The 15,686-nt window shown below is 46.8% G+C and overlaps 1 protein-coding gene across 2 annotated transcripts in view; it reads right to left on the minus strand.

The window, feature by feature from the left end:
* Positions 1–490: 490 nt before the first annotated feature.
* The window catches only part of ABTB3 (ankyrin repeat and BTB domain containing 3), a 303,807-nt gene continuing 288,611 nt past the window's right edge, over positions 491–15,686 (minus strand). For both annotated transcript variants that reach the window (XM_024732211.1, XM_024732210.1), the window contains 3 exons: positions 11,427–11,495; positions 9,446–9,559; positions 491–2,607 (listed from right to left, as the gene is read on the minus strand). In XM_024732211.1, coding sequence (XP_024587979.1) covers positions 2,398–2,607; positions 9,446–9,559; positions 11,427–11,495 — 393 coding nt within the window. In that variant the 3' untranslated portion in view covers positions 491–2,397. The remainder of the gene's footprint in view (positions 2,608–9,445; positions 9,560–11,426; positions 11,496–15,686) is intronic.

A 15,686-nucleotide genomic window follows, 5' to 3' on the forward strand; every position in this document is an offset into this window, starting at 1 on the left:
TCCACAAATATCACTTCCTGCTGCCCTTTGGGGTGGGACATGCCAGGTTGAGATAACCTGTTTTTCTCCATTCCCCCACTCCCCAAAAGCTTCATCAAGGCACACAATGACAGTCAGAACTCCATCCTTTGCAGGCGAGTTAGCTGCAGGAGGCAAGAGGCAATGACAGGCGGCACCTGTATGTCCTCTGCCTGATGGGAAGGAAATCCAAGGGTGGCACCCAGAGGTGTCTGCAGACCCAGGGGACTAGAGCTTGGTTAGCCAAGTTCTAGTTGGCAGAGTGGAAGGCAGTCAGCGACACGAGCACCCATCTTTTATCTAGCATCTTCATTTCCCTTGATTTTTTTTTTTTCTGCAGGGTCACATTTTCCGATCTCTTAACTGAGTGAAGTTCTCAGGCTCCAACTGTGGGGTGAGAGCTCACTGGTACCATACAAACAATGCACGGCTTGGGAAAATCATTTCTTTTAATGACAGAGAAAGCACACCAAACTATGACAGAAGCCCGTCAGGAGTTGCCACTGTACAAATCAATGCCCAGAGGCCCAGAGCTAGCATCAGACATTCACAGGGAAGTCAGTCGCGGTTAAGGAAACATCCACGCAGCATCTCAGACAGGAGGAGGCGAGAGACAGCAATGACTCAGGATGTGCTGTGTATCTGTGACTTGGACTCCTCTGTAGGCAGTTTGTTTTTCCCCTTCCTCATCGGATGCTGGGGGCTGGGGAGGTTTGCAAATGACCGAGTGGAAGAGAGGCCTTGTGTATCAGCATCACAGAAGAGCCAATGCTGTAGACAGATGTGGCCCGAGTACTCCATGGGTCATACCCATGAAATACGACTTGACATTGGTCCTCTGAACAATGGCTCAGGGAGCTAGTACAACATTTGAACAGCAGCTCCTTTAGACTCTGGGGTCTGCGCACAAGTTCCCAAAGGCATGCTAGGAAATAGTTTTGTCAACGAAACTTTGCCATCCCAAAGGGTAAGAGTCATTCTCCTAGTTTTTACTGCATGTTATCTAGGTTTCAAATGAAAGGACAAGAAAAAAAAGGCAGCGACTCAAAAATTATTTGGAATATTGTGGCACTTCACTAATCTCTTTTGCTTATAATATATGGCAAAGCAAACAGAACCCTGTCGATATAAACTTTCATTATAGATAACCCTATACTGTACACTCTCAGAATACAGAAAGAATCCATCCTATCATACATGTTTCATCTTTAAAAATAATCTAACATAGTCATATCCTCTGGCTAGTAACAAACTATTAACATCTTCTGAGAATACAGAGGAAACTCTGGGATTAATAGTAAATTCTCTGACGTGCCCCCCCCATCCCCTATGCAGCATCATCTATGAACACATTTCTGCAAAAGCATCCCAGCATCATTCCTAACTAGGAAAGGAAATGGACATGTTAGTTTCACCAAATGGACTTTTAGCAAGAAGTGATGGGACATTTTTACCTTGGCAAAAATGAAGCACAAACATAACATTTTACAGGTTCAGGCCCATGCAAATGCGTGTTTTTTTTTTTTTTTATGTGGGGGGATTTTATTCTCACCCCGAAATCACGATTAGCATGCAGGTTTTTTTCAACTATTGAGTTAATTATTGGCAGTGCAGCTCTTTTGGGTAACCATGATCACTAAGGCAAGGTTATTATTTCACCTTGTGTAGAATATAGTAATATCTTCTCAGATGCATGTTTATACAGAGTAGACCTGCAACTGTATTTTTAAAAAAAGAAATCTCAAAACACAGATCCCTAAACGCAATCCAGTTGAAAATGAACTGTTAAGCTTTTAGAAATATATTTTAAACTACAAGGCTACCCTGTTTTGGGGTTTTTTTTTTAATGAACATTTTAAAAAGTTCCCACCCCTAAAAATACGCCAAGTGATGTCTTCGTCATCGGTAACAGTCTCACCAATTTGCTACCATGGTTTAACTCTTGCGGAATTGCAGCTACTAAGGTAATGTGTAATAAATATAATGCTTTTCAGGGTCGGTGCGGTGAAGTTCTCCAACTGTCAACCTGGAACCTGAACGACCTTCAGTTCTCAGTCTATCTGCTGGACAGCGGTCCCTGGCAAGGGGTGTTCAACTGCCCCAGGGGTGCTTTCAGATGAGGTCAGCTCGGCTGCCCCACGTTGGCCTTCTAGCTCTGGATCCAGCTGTAATCTGACCTGCGGGCCAGTGGCATGTCCTTTGTTTCTCAACAGGAGCTCATGGGAGCTGCATCTGCTTATTCAAGAGCAGCTGAGGCAGTAAAAGCAGCTCCTTGGCCCAGCCAAAAACAGACGCCAGGTGAGACTCGTATGTTCGTGTGAAGCCAATGCAGCAGCAGAACTGGCAAGTCCCCGGGGAACATTCTTTGGACTGGACGTTTCATACAACAGAACCTTTGGAAGATGACAAGTGGATTGACTGAATCCTGATGGCCAACGTCCTCTGTAAGTCCTGGAGCACATCCTGGCCCGTCCCCTCGCCATTTTTGTCATATAGGAGCTGCTTGAATGCTTCGTTTTCGATGAGGACCATCATGTTTTTGAGAAAGTAGCCTTCGCAATATGCTGAGAGCTCCATGACTCCAAGAAACTGTGGAGAGTGGAGAAGAAGCAGGAGATGGTTATGTTTCTGAAAGCACCTGCTTTCACACGTGTTGATGGCGAACACCTGTTAAAGCAGACTGCGACAGTGGCCCCAATTCTGCATCCTTTGCTGTATTCACACCCAGGGTATGTGACTTTGCAGCTCCTCCCGTCAAAGGGCTGAGTCCATTTCTCCCTGCCTTGGCCTTGTGAGTTGCTCAGGCCAAGAGAACGTGGTTGAAGTGAGAGTTGCCAGCTCTGAGCTGGCTTCAAGCGGCCATGTGTGCTTCTGTGCTCTCTCTCAGAACCCTGCCTCTGCCTCAAAAACAAGCCTGAGCTAGCCTGCTTGCAGCTTCAACAACCACATGACACTGACCCAACAGCGACAGAGCCCAGCCAGGATCAGCACAGCAAACCACAGCCGACCGGCCTGCTGACCTCAGAAGCAAGGCTGGCTGAGACCCGAAGAGCCCACCCATGCTGTCAACTCATGTACTAAACAAGCACTCACTATTCTAACACTGGGTTTTGAGTCTCTTTGCTCCACTACAGATAACTGGTGCACTGACGGAGTTGCAGACACGGTTCTAACCTCTTTACAAGTATCAATTAGCTCACTTAATTCTCACAACCATCCTATGAGTGGGCACTGCCTACCTACCCCCTGTATTTAGGGCAGTGGTTCTCGACCAGGGGTGATTTTGTCTCTCAGGCGACATCTGGAAGTCTGGACACATTTTTGGTTGTCAACAACTCGGGGGCAGGGGTGGAGTGTGTACTACTGGCATCTAGTGGGTAGAAGCCAGGGATGCCACTAAATACCCCACCACGCAGAGGACAGACCCCCTGGCAGAGAATTACGCAGCTCACATTGTCAGTAGTGCCAAGGTTGAGAAACTGATCAAGAGACATAGTTCCTGACAGACTAAACCAATACGGAAGGGATGACATTGACCTGCCTCACTTTAGAAGCCCAAGAAGAAGGCTTGGTAGACAGTGGACACAATATGGATTTGTTGAATGTATGAATGAACAGTTAACTCTCAGAGTAGTGACACCGGCAGCAAACACCGAGTGACAGCATAGCATGTGCTGAGCACCGTGCTAGGCACTTCACGTGCATCCTCTCAAAGTCCTCAAATTTCCTTGAGGCAGGTACGATTACCACCTTCGATTTATAGACGAGGAAAGTGAGACAAGGGAGTAGCTGACAAAAATTCACACATGTCAAGGACAGAACAAGGAGCTGAACCCTGGTAACTCAAGTCCTGAAGGCTGTGTGTTTAACCATGAGGATGCACTGCCTCCGGCCTGATACCATTCAACCTTGGAAGCGTGCTTGGTGGAGGAATTCCTGTTTGAGATGCAGAAGCAAATGTGCATACAAGGGTCAGCTGTTTCCGTATTCAGACCTTTTCTGCAGTTTTCAAAGCTTGTAAGTCTCTCTTTTGCAATGAGCTGGATGCTCAGTAGTTAAATGTTCCCTGAGATGATATCCCGCTGCTTTATTTAGATGCTAAATTATCTAAATTATCTAAATGTGGAATTTCTCATTCTGAACTCCCCAATATGCTGTCCTTAAGCCAGAGATGCACTTTAAGCTGCTCCATGTGGAATGGTGGAATTACGACGAGGCAGCGGCAACAGGGCGATGGTGGAATGAGCGGGACACCTGGATTCAAGTTGAGGCTCCCCCACTTTTCTGAATATGTGACCAGGGCTGGGTCACTTGGCCTCTGGCTTTAGGTTCCTCATTTTCAAAACGGGAACTATGTCACTTGCATCATAGAGCTGTTGAGGGGATTGAATGGAACATAACTGATGGCAGAGTTGTCATCTGTCACACTTAGGGGATGCAGGTTAGGAAGGGAGCTAAGGGAGGGGGCTTTGGAATCTGCATGAGTTTTTAGTCCAGACTTTGCCACTCCCCGCCATCTGCTGCTGGGCAAGTTATTTAATCTCTCTGTGCCTCCATATTCCTGTCCCTAAAATGGGGGAAGATAATAATACCTACCTAATAAGCTGTCACTGGCATTAAATGAGATAATACATGGCACATTCAGAACAATGGCTGATTGTAGTCAGTGCTCAATGTTAGCTGGCATGCTAAATGTAAACTATTCATAATTATTACTCTCATCTCACTCATTTAAATCCAGGGACCCACGTGGACAAACTAGGTGCCTAGGTTGGGATAAGAGGAGTTGACTGTATCTATGGAACCTAGTTCAGCTAACTGGCCCATAGAAGGACCAAGCCTGTAACCTTTTTTTTCTTTTTTTTCAAACTATTATTATTATTTTTTGGCTGCATCACATGGCTTGCGGGATCTCAGTTCTCCGACCAGGGACTGAATCCAGGCTACGGCAGTGAAAGCCTGGAATCCTAACCACTAGGCCACTAGGGAACTCCCCCAAGCCTGTACCTCGAACTCACTGACACCATGTGCTAATTCACTGAGCCAATGACTTATCTTCATAAAAATCATGTGCAACTATGGGCAAGTCAAATCACTTCTCTGCGCCTCAGTTCCCCAAGCTACAGAATGAGGGGGAGTGAACTGGAGGGTACCATGCTCTGCGCATTTAGGACACGGACACACCAGGTAATTCTGTGGTCTCTGAGAGGCTTAGGGGGCCTGGTGAGCTTTATCAGGTGAGCAGGCTTGTTATCACACAAATGTTCACAGAGATGCATAGCATCCTGGAGCTGGAAGAGTTCTTAGGAATGCTTTCATTCTTTCAACATGAACCCTCCTTTTAGAGTCACAGAGAAAAGGCCTCATTGTACATGTGGGGAAACTAAGGCTCAGAGTTGCCTATCTCTGATTCTGTGGACACAGAGAGACCCTCTCCCCTTACCACACCTAGCCACTTGCTTTGTATAGGGGTGTCTCTCATCACAAGTTAGTGTAATTGGAGAAGAATAAGCAAAATAAGTACTTACATTGATATTTGGTGATATTTATTGAATGGTGAGTATATATCAGATGCTTGCCTACCTTTACACAGCTAATTACAGACAGAACTGGGACCAGACTTCTCACCTTCCAGACCAATGGTTGACAAACTACAGGCCTGTGAGCCAAATCTGGCCCACCACCTGTTTTTGTAAATAAAGTTTTATTGGGAGACAGCCACATCCATTCATTTACATATTGTCTCTGGCTGCTTTTCACTACAATGGCAGAATTGAGTAGGATCAAAGTGACAGCATGGTCTCTGTGAAAATACTTATCTGGACCTTCACGGAAGAAGTGTGCTGACCCCTGTCCTAGACAGTACCTTTTTCAAGTGCAGAGACCATATCTTACTGATTTCTTATTCAGATGTATATACACCTCCTGGTAAACAGTGGGCTCACAATAAACACTAGGGAATGAATCCCTTGGTTTCCAAACACATGTTCTTCCCATCACAGTGCCCCGGGATGGGAATCTCACTGCGTTAGCTTAGATTCAATTTGATGAACCAGCTTGTTCTCATTCTCAAGTTGAAAGACACCCTGAAAGGGCCATCAGAAGCTCCAGGGCCTCTTCTTCATGACTGAATAGTTCGGGACAGCTTTGCTAGCAAAAGAAAGATGAGGAAGCCATGCCTTTATGGGCTAGGCTTCTCCTCTGGGCTGGAAAACTCCACAGCTGTCTCCAATGGTCAGGTGCAGAACAGAGGTAATGTTGCCAAGAACTTGTTGACCTTTGAAGCATGGCTGTTAGTATCTCAATGCCTGCATTTCCTGGGGTTCCAAACCGAGTACTGGTTTCTTTTCTGTCTCTTTTACTAAACTAGCCTCCGTCTGCAGCACAATCTGGCAGTAATAGAATCCATGTGGCAGGTTATCATTAGCGGGAGCTGCAGGATCCACGGCACAGGGGAAGCAGCACATAGAAAGGGCAAGGGGTGCTGGCAGCATTGTCCCGTTCTCCATGCAAGTATCAGGAAGGGCAGGCGTTGTTGACCTTGGAAACATTCCAGGATGAGGCCTGGGAGGGTAGACAGAGGCTGGCGTCTGCAAAAGACCAAGCTCTGGCTGCAGAGGCACATCAATGGAAGAGGCAGTTCTTTGCCATAGGTGTTCCAAGCCTGTAGCACTAATGTATTCCCAGCCCGGGCTCACGTTGCATCCGGTGTGTTATTAAATAAAAAGAGAGCTACAGAAGCTGCCTGCCAAGGATCCTGAAGTTATTAAAATGGGACTGTGGAACGCAGGCCTTGCTGCCGAGGAGATAGGTCACAGCAAAGCCACTGTGGATGTGGGGTTCACAGGGCAGTCTGGGTATCCAATGGCCAGGGGAGGGGGCAGAGGACCGTGAGACTAATTGGGCCCCCTTCCTGGGTAGAGAGTTTCTCTGGATGCCATTTCTCTGGATGCCAGTAACCAGTTTCTCTGGTTACTTTTTGCAAAGTAACCAGTTCAAGATTTAAAAAAAATTTTTTTTTGCTGTGTCCCAAGAAACCAGATTTTGGTAAAACCCTTACTTAACCCAAACATCCAGTGTGTGTGGGTAGAAAGTAGCCTGACTGAACCTTTTGATTTACTGATGAGCAATCAGAAAATCTTTTTTGAGTATTATTGCAAGGATTATTGCAAATATTTTGAACATTTATTAGGCCAGACAATAAACACAAGGAAGAACCTGTGCTTTGGAGTGAGGCAAATCTAGGTTTACATTCTGAGCAAATATCCCTGTTCATAGCAGCATTATTCACAAGAGCCAAAAGGTGGATGCAACCCAGGTATCCACTGATGGATGAATGGATAAACACAATGTGGTACATACATACAATGGAATATTATCCAGCCTGAAAAAGAAATGAAATTCTGACACACACTACAACATGGATGAACCCTGAGGACACTGTGCTTGCTAACTGAAAGAAGCCAGCCTCAAAAATAAGCCAGACAAATACCATATGATTCCATTTATATGAAGTACCTAGAGCAAACTCACAGAGACAGAAAGTAGAATGATGGTTGCAAGGGCTGGGGAGGAGGGGGGAATGGGGAGTTAGTGTTTAATGGGTATAGATTTTCAGTCTGGGAAGGTGAAAAATTCTGGAGATGGATGGCAGTGATGGTTGCACAGCAATGCGAATGTACGTAATACCGCTGAAGTGTACACTTAGAAATGGTTAAAATGGTAGGTTTCACATTACGTAAGTTTTACCACAATGGAAAAAAATCTCTGTAATAGCTGTGTGACCTTAAGCAAGTTACTTCACCTCTCTGTGCCTCAGTTTCCTTATTATAACATGGGACTAATGAAAGGGTTGTGGTGAGGATTTAAAAAGGTAATGCAACAAAGCTTTAAGCACAGAGGCCTGCACCTGGAAAGGACTCAGGGAATGTTGGTGTAAAACAGAAAATAACATCTCAAACGCAACCTGTGTTTTCACAACGAGCAGAGTAACCATTATTCACATCAGTTGTCACTCTACAACCGTAGATGTGGGAGGCATGTGTGCTGAGCTCCAGTTATACCAAAGAAGAGTGCTTCGTTTTAAATTAACTCCTGATCTTAATTTATTTCATTGTTTCTTCCCAGCAGATGCTAATCTCCCTGTCCTGAGTGCATGAACCAAAATGAAGTGGCACCTGGACACATGATTTTAATTCTCTTGGTCCCGGTATCCCCACTTGTGAAGTGAATTGGATGAAATCGGTGGTTCACTGATTTTACTCCAGAAACTGGAGTGAAGACTGGCCTTAGGGCTGAAATCACAAAGGTTGCCCTGGGAGCCTGTTAAAAATACAGATTCCTGGGCTTCCCTGCAGAGATCTTTGGGGTGAAGGGCCACACCGAGATTCCAAATGTCTCCCCAGGTATTGGGGCCACCTGAGTAGGAGGAATCCTTGGACCTCTCTAGTGTTGACAGCCTGTTCTCAATCTTGGCACATCTGAGAATCACCCAGGAAGCTATGAAAAAAATACCTTTTTTCCAGGCTCCACCCCCAGAAATTGATGAATTGGTCTGTGATAGGTCCCAGGCATGGGGAATTTCTTTTTTTTTTTTTTTTTGCGGTACACAGGCCTCTCCCTGTTGTGGCCTCTCCCATTGCGGAGCACAGGCTCCAGACGCGCAGGCTCAGCGGCCATGGCTCACGGGCCCAGCCGCTCCACAGCATGTGGGATCTTCCCGGACCGGGGCACAAACCCGCGTCCCCTGCATCGGCAGGCGGACTCTCAACCACTGCGCCACCAGGGAAGCCCCAGGCATGGGGATTTTAAATGAGGTGATTCTACCGTGCAGCCAGCATCGGGAACCTCAGTTCTAGCATAATGGTTCTCACCTGTGAACACCCCCAGAATCACCTGGAGGGCCTGGGAAGCCATAGACGGCCAGACCTCACTCACAAAGTTTCTGATTCAGCAGGTCTGGGTGGGGCCTACAATATACATTCCTGACAAGTTTCTGGTTGATACTGATGCTGCTGGATTGGAGACAACACTTAGAGAACCACTGTTCGAGAAGTTTGCTGCTCAAGCTGTGGCCTAGACCAGCTGCAGAGGCTTCACCCGGGAGCCTGTTAGAGACGCAGGGCCAGCGCCCACCCCAGAGCCTGCTGAATCAGAGTCTGCGATGAGACTCATACGCATGCTACAGTTTGAGAATGACTGCTTTTGAAACTTCTGCCTGCTTGCTTTCATTGTGTTCTGGAGGGGCGGATGAAGGGAAAGACATCTCTTCTAAGCAGGAAGCAGACCTTGGGAGGAGTGATGACGGCTGGCCTAAATGCACAGGCCCAGCATCCGCGCTCTACCCGGACTCAGAGTGTGTGCAAAGAAAGCCTCTCCCGCGTCAGGGCATGGGGGGTGCTCGGGAAGCGAGAATGAGATCGATTACCTTGGCGTGGTTGTAAATATCCACACAGTTGTCGGTATTGATGCTCTTTGCACAGATAATCTCACAGTGTCGCTGCAAAGCCTCCAGCTGGAAAAATTTAGCAGCAGACAGAAGCTAAAAACCATGAAAAGAGCCTGTTAGAGGTTGGGAGGTGGAAGGAAAGCAACGCCCATGGTGAGAAAACTCTTCACCTCCCACAGTGGTACCCAAGGTGAAGGCACCGGGAATAAAGTGTCGGACATCACTCTAAAGCCGGAAGGTTACACTAGAGCTGTTGCTGGCATTAGAGGACTAAAGACTCAGTGACAGAATTCAACTGCAGGGGAAGATGGCAGGGGGGAGGGGTGGGGTCGAAGTGAATCAAATTTACATTTATTACAGCAAGAGGTCAAGCAGAAATGCCTAAAATTGTTACATCCAGAAATAAGGGTGACGCTCTTATTCAGCAAGGTGGGTATCAATGTGGCTTACTCCCTCCATTTATCCATGTCTCCACACACATGTCACCTCAGGACTCCTCCCTCCATCACGATCTGGCCCCCCTACCCTGTCTGAGTTTTCCTCACAGCCCTTCTCACACCAGACATGATGTCATGCCTGTCGCCCTCTCCAGAGACCAGGAGGGCAGGCATCTCTGTCCCTTTGCATAGCTGCTGTATTCCAGCCCTGAGCACGGCACCTGGCTGTGGAAGATGCTGAACAGAGGCTCTGGGGAGGGGAAGAAAGGGCTGAAGCAAGAGTTCAAAGGGATTGCCTTTGGGGAAAGGACTGGGAGGATGGGGTTGGGGGTGGCTGGGTGAGGTGCTTTTTATGTACTGTAAAGCTCTTCTCTATTATCTACATGATTGAAATGTATGTTCATTATTTCAATTTGAAAATAGTTTTTAAAAAGGTTTACAAAAGAGTCTGAGTCCTCAGAGTGTAGTTTAGTCCTGAGGTTGTGATGAGTCAGAGGAGCCGTCCAGAGAGACAGGAGAGTAACTTTGGGGGGCGGGGGAGTGACCACAGAAGGTTTCACAGAGTAAGAACAAAAGGATAAATGGCCCCCAGTGAACACACAGCCCCTGTGACTCAAGCCAGGCACTGTAGTAAGCACCTTACAAATAGAAACTCTTAAGATCTTCAAAACCCAATGGGGTAGATATTGTTATCCCCATTCTACAGGTTGGGAAACTGAGGATCAGAGAGGTTAAATTACTGCTCCAAGATCACACAGCTCAGAAGGGGTAGAGCCTGGATCTGAACCCAGTCTGGCCCAGAGCCCACGTCTGAACCACAGTGTGGTGTCACCTCTTGAACAACTCATAGTGTTCTGACATCTCTCATCAGCCACCCTGGACTTCAGGCACCTGAATGGGCTCCTGGCTCTCTCGCTCAGGAATATCAAAGTGATTTTGGCTTCTGGTTCAAAGCTGCCAGCTTTGACACGAGTTCCACTTCTAGGAAGGAGCAGGGAGGGCAGAAGAGGCAGAGTTACTAGAGGTGGACAGGAGACAGGGAGAGCCAGGGAGCTGCAGGAATGAGGGGCCTGAGTGAGGCCAGGAGAGCTTTGTAACTGGTTCTTGGCTTCTGCCTCAGTGGACGTGCTGAGATTTGAGGAATGCTTTCAGACCATATATTTCTCTTACAAATGACAAGGGAGAAGTCGTCAAAGATAGTTCCTGATGATGCTATTTGAGCCCCAGCTGTGCCTGAAGCTAGCGCTAGCCTCAGACTCTTCAGTAAATTTCCTTTCCTCCACCCGCCAAAGCCAGTTAAAATTGGGCTTCACTCAGCTTCACTCAGTTGCTATTGAAAGGGATCAGACTAGCGCACCCAGTGCCCCAGCCTTCCAGGGGAGGGGCTCTGATGAGAAGCCCTTGGGAGATCTAAGGAGGCAGGCAGGACCCCAAAGCCTGCATCCAAGTGAAGACCCAGCACGGCCTCCCCCCAGACACCGCCTGTGCGTGCCACCCACTCAATGACACAGCGGATTCCTTACCTCCATGATCTCGTTGTTTTTAATGAGAAGCGACTCTGGGCCACCGTAGTAGAGGTACTGCATGACCAGCTGGAAGACAGAACACAGTGAGCAAAGTGTCAATGGCACACAGACACAGTCATCTTAAAGCCATCCACTCAAACCCTCAGGCTGGTTCTGAGTCCCTGTATGACACCCCTTTTTAAGGGCGGCCATTCCCGCCGGATCACTGCCTTTCAGGAGAAGCTCCCTCTAAACGTTTTATAGGCTGGATAGTTTTCCTTACACCGTGCTACCATCTGTCTCCCCGTGGTTCATCCTCAGGGCCAAATTAAACAATTCTAAGCTCTGCTCTCCGGGATGGTTTTCCCCCATCTATGAGTGATAATCACGGGCTGTCCTCCTACCTCCCACCCCACCGAGCTGCCCAGAGCTGCAGCACACGTGGTGTGGCTTAAAGACCCTACACCAGCGGCAGTGCCCCGGGAACATGGCCCGGTTTGATTAGAAACCTCTTGTTTAAGCTCCAGAGGGCGACTGAGCCACGGTGAAGCCACCTGCTCATTATAACTTGACATCAGGGGTCCAGGGTTTCAACGTTTCATTGATGGTGTGAACTGTCCAACTGTCCAAGCCAGGCTTTGTACATGTGACTCAGGATGCGGGGTGGTGTGCAGAGTCCCAGAGCTTTGCAAACTGGTGTCCCTCAAGTAGAATGAAGCCGAAGGATGCGTTAGTATTGGCTGTCACCACCTCCCATGGAGCTGAGTATAAATTTTTTAGGTGGTGTGTATCCTTCCCAGTTGGCTACTGTCTCCACTACTCTCTAATGTTTTCTGCCTGCCTGTATGACACACTGACTTTACCTGCCTGGGCTTAATAAAGGTGTGTTAGAAAAATCTGTAGACTGTTACATTCCATTTTGGGGCGCCTATAAAATGAGGTGCTTGGACTGGGCTGCCCTCTATGGTCCCTTCAGGCTCTGAGAGTCTGTGACTAATATAGAACAGTGGTTAGGAGCAAGGAACCTGGAGCTGGGCTGCCTCAGTTTCTGATCTGGCTCTGCCACTTAAAAGCTGGGTGACCTGAATTAAGTTAGGCTCTCTGTGCCTCAGTTTCATCATCTGTAAAGTGGGGATAATATGACCTACCTCATGAGTTGTGATGAGGATTAAATGAGTTAATAGATGTAACAGGCCTAACAGGGGCCTGGCAGGTGCATGGCAAGAACTCAAGAAGTGTTAGCTCTTCAATTTTCTCTGCGGTTGAAAAATCTTCTTCCAGGAGTGCTTCTGCCATGTGCTGCCACTTTCTTAGGCCATTTAACATCCTTTGTGACTGATCTCAATCTACTTTTTGCATGTGTGTTTAAAGTAATCATTTTTCAGCTCATATAACTCAATAACAAAAAAAGACAACCCAACCAAAAACTGGGCAGAAGACTAAAACAGACATTTCTCCAAAGACATACAGATGGCCAATAGGCACAGGCAAAGATGCTCAATACTGCTAAATATTAGAGAAATGCAAATCAAAACTATAATGAGGTATCACCTCACACAGGTCAGAATGGCCATTATTAAAAAATCTACAAATAAGAAATGCTGGAGAGGGTGTGGATAAAAGGGAACCCTCTTGCACTGTTGGTGGGAAGGTAAATTGGTGCAGGCACTATGGAGAACAGTATGGAGCTTCCTTAAAAAACTAAAAATAGAGTTGCCATATGATCCAGCAATCCCACTCCTGGGCATATATCCAGAGAAAACTCTAATTCGAGAAGATACATGCACCCCAATGCTCACAGCAGCACTATTTACAATAGCCAAGACATGGAAACAACCTAAAAGTCCACTGACAGATGAATGGACAAAGAGGATGTGGAATATATATACAATGGAATATTACCCACAAAAAGAATGAAATAATGCCATTTGCAGCAACATGGGTGGGCCTAGAGATTATCATACTAAGTGAAGTTAAGTCAGAGAAAGACAAACACCATATATCACTTATTAAGTGGAATCTAAAATGACACAAATGAACTTATTTACGAAACAGAAGCAGACTCACAGACGTAGAAAACAAACTTATGGTTACCAAAGGGGGGAGGGGGAGGGGGAGGGATAAATTAGGAGCTTGGGATCAACATATACACACTACTATATATAAAATAGATAAACAACAAGGTCCTACTGTATAGCACAGGGAACTATATTCAATATCCTGTAATAAACCATAACGGAAAAGAATATGAAAACGAATATGTATATATATGTATAACTGAATCACTTTGCTGTACACCAGAAACAAACGCAACATTGTAAATCAACTATACTTCAGTAAAACAGTAATTGTTCAAAAAATACGTATATGTATATATTATTTAGTTGTATTGAAATAGAGTTCATATGACACAAACTGCTTTGATCTAAAGTATACAGTTCAATGGTTTTTAGAATATTCACAATGTTGTACAACCGTCACCACAATCTAATTTTAGAACATTTTCAACACCCCCAGGAAAAACCCCATGCCCACCAGTAGTCTCTCCCATTTCCTACTTGTGCTGACAACCACTGTGATTTGCCTGTTCCGGACATTTCATACAGAAGGAATCATACAGCATGTGCTCTTTTGTGTCTGGCTTCTGTCACTCAGTGTGAATGTTTTCAAGGTTCACCCTGCTGTCACGTGTATCACTCTTTCACCTCTTTTCTACTGCTGAACAATATCCCGTTGCGTGGATGTACCACATTTTGTGTATCCATTCATCAGCCGACGGACATGTGGGTTGTTTCCACTTGTTTGCTGTTATGAATACGGCTACTATGGCTCAATTTGCCTTTTCAGGTCTCACCTGCCACTCTGCCCGTCTCGCCTCCTAACCTTGATAACATCTGACTTTTTCACTCTGACCGCTCCCAACCACTTGCCTTGATCAGAACCTACCACCACCGTCTCTTTCACTCCTCTGCTTTTGCCCACGCTGTTCCCTCTGCTTGGATGCCCTTCCCTTCTTCTCCACCTGTTGATCTCTGGCCCCTCCTTCGGGATCTAGCTCAGTGGTCACCTCTGTGAAGTCTCCTCAGATCTCTCAGCTGCCTCCCACCCCGTGCCAGGCAGCCCATCACGCGTGACTGCAGTGTTACTTCCCGCTGGAGTCTGAGGGCACAGACTGGGTCTCGTCCATCTCTGCCTCCCCAGTGCCTGCCCTTCCTCTTTTGCATTTGAGTCTCCCATGCTCTGGCCACCTGCCTGTTGCAGAGATGGCGGTGCTTTAATGGTGATGGCTGAGGCTTTGTGAAATGATATTGTAGCGTTATTTACCCGCCCCGCCCCCCCAAACCTGATGGGTCATAAGCATCTAAAACACCACATCGGTGAATGCTGGGACATTTGCTTTATTAAAATCCATTTATTCCCCTAGCACCTCTCTTTTATAAAGGCCAAACCAACAATAATAACGGTAAGAGCCATAATAATAACTGTCCTGAACACAGGGCCGCTCCAGTTACAAAGCACGTTATCTCATTTCCTCACGGTTGGGTTGTTGACTTGAAATGCTTCTTTCAAGAGCATGGATGGAGAACCTGGGGCTAATGGAATTTAAACTGGGCTGAGCCATGTCACCTTCAGACTCAGCCAGCACAAGCCTTTCCTGCAAGGGGGCGAAATGGACCCTTATTAGGCCAAAGGGCCTGTTTATGGAGTTGTTTTTCTTGGCAGCTGTCCGCCTGCACGAAGCAGGATGTAAACGGCGTCCACAGCCTCGTGGAGGCCCTGCTCCCAGGTGCAGCCTCAGCTGCATGGGGCTCTGGCCCATGTATGATGTTAAATATTCTTGCAGGGAGGAAACTCAAAGCTGCCTCATTTACTAAAATTCTTCTGTTCAGCATGGAAGTGAAGTGAGCAGGCCCCTGGGAGCCTCCTTCTGGGTCAGATTCAGCCCTACTTGGCCTATTTTGAGCCACAAATGAGGCTTTTCTTCTTTTATGGGGAAGGGGCAGGCACATGGAGAAGTCCCCAGGGCCTGCTCAATCTTCTCTGCCCATTACAGTAACTGGAGGCTAATGTGGCCGGGAAGCCTAATCCAGCCAAAAGCAATTACAGGCCCATGATTCCTCTGGGGCTGTGCCTTTCCACGTAGGTGTCTCATTTAACCAGCTCCCACAGCACACATTTATTGAGTGCCTACTACAAGCCGGGTTCTGATGACAAGAACCTCCCCAGTTAGTCCCATGCTTGATGGCGTACGTGCTCTCTCCATGAGCACTTGGAGAG

The sequence above is a fragment of the Neophocaena asiaeorientalis genome, unplaced genomic scaffold, assembly GCF_003031525.2.
Source record: "Neophocaena asiaeorientalis asiaeorientalis breed wild unplaced genomic scaffold, Neophocaena_asiaeorientalis_V1.1 scaffold418, whole genome shotgun sequence".
Lineage (NCBI taxonomy): Eukaryota > Metazoa > Chordata > Mammalia > Artiodactyla > Phocoenidae > Neophocaena > Neophocaena asiaeorientalis.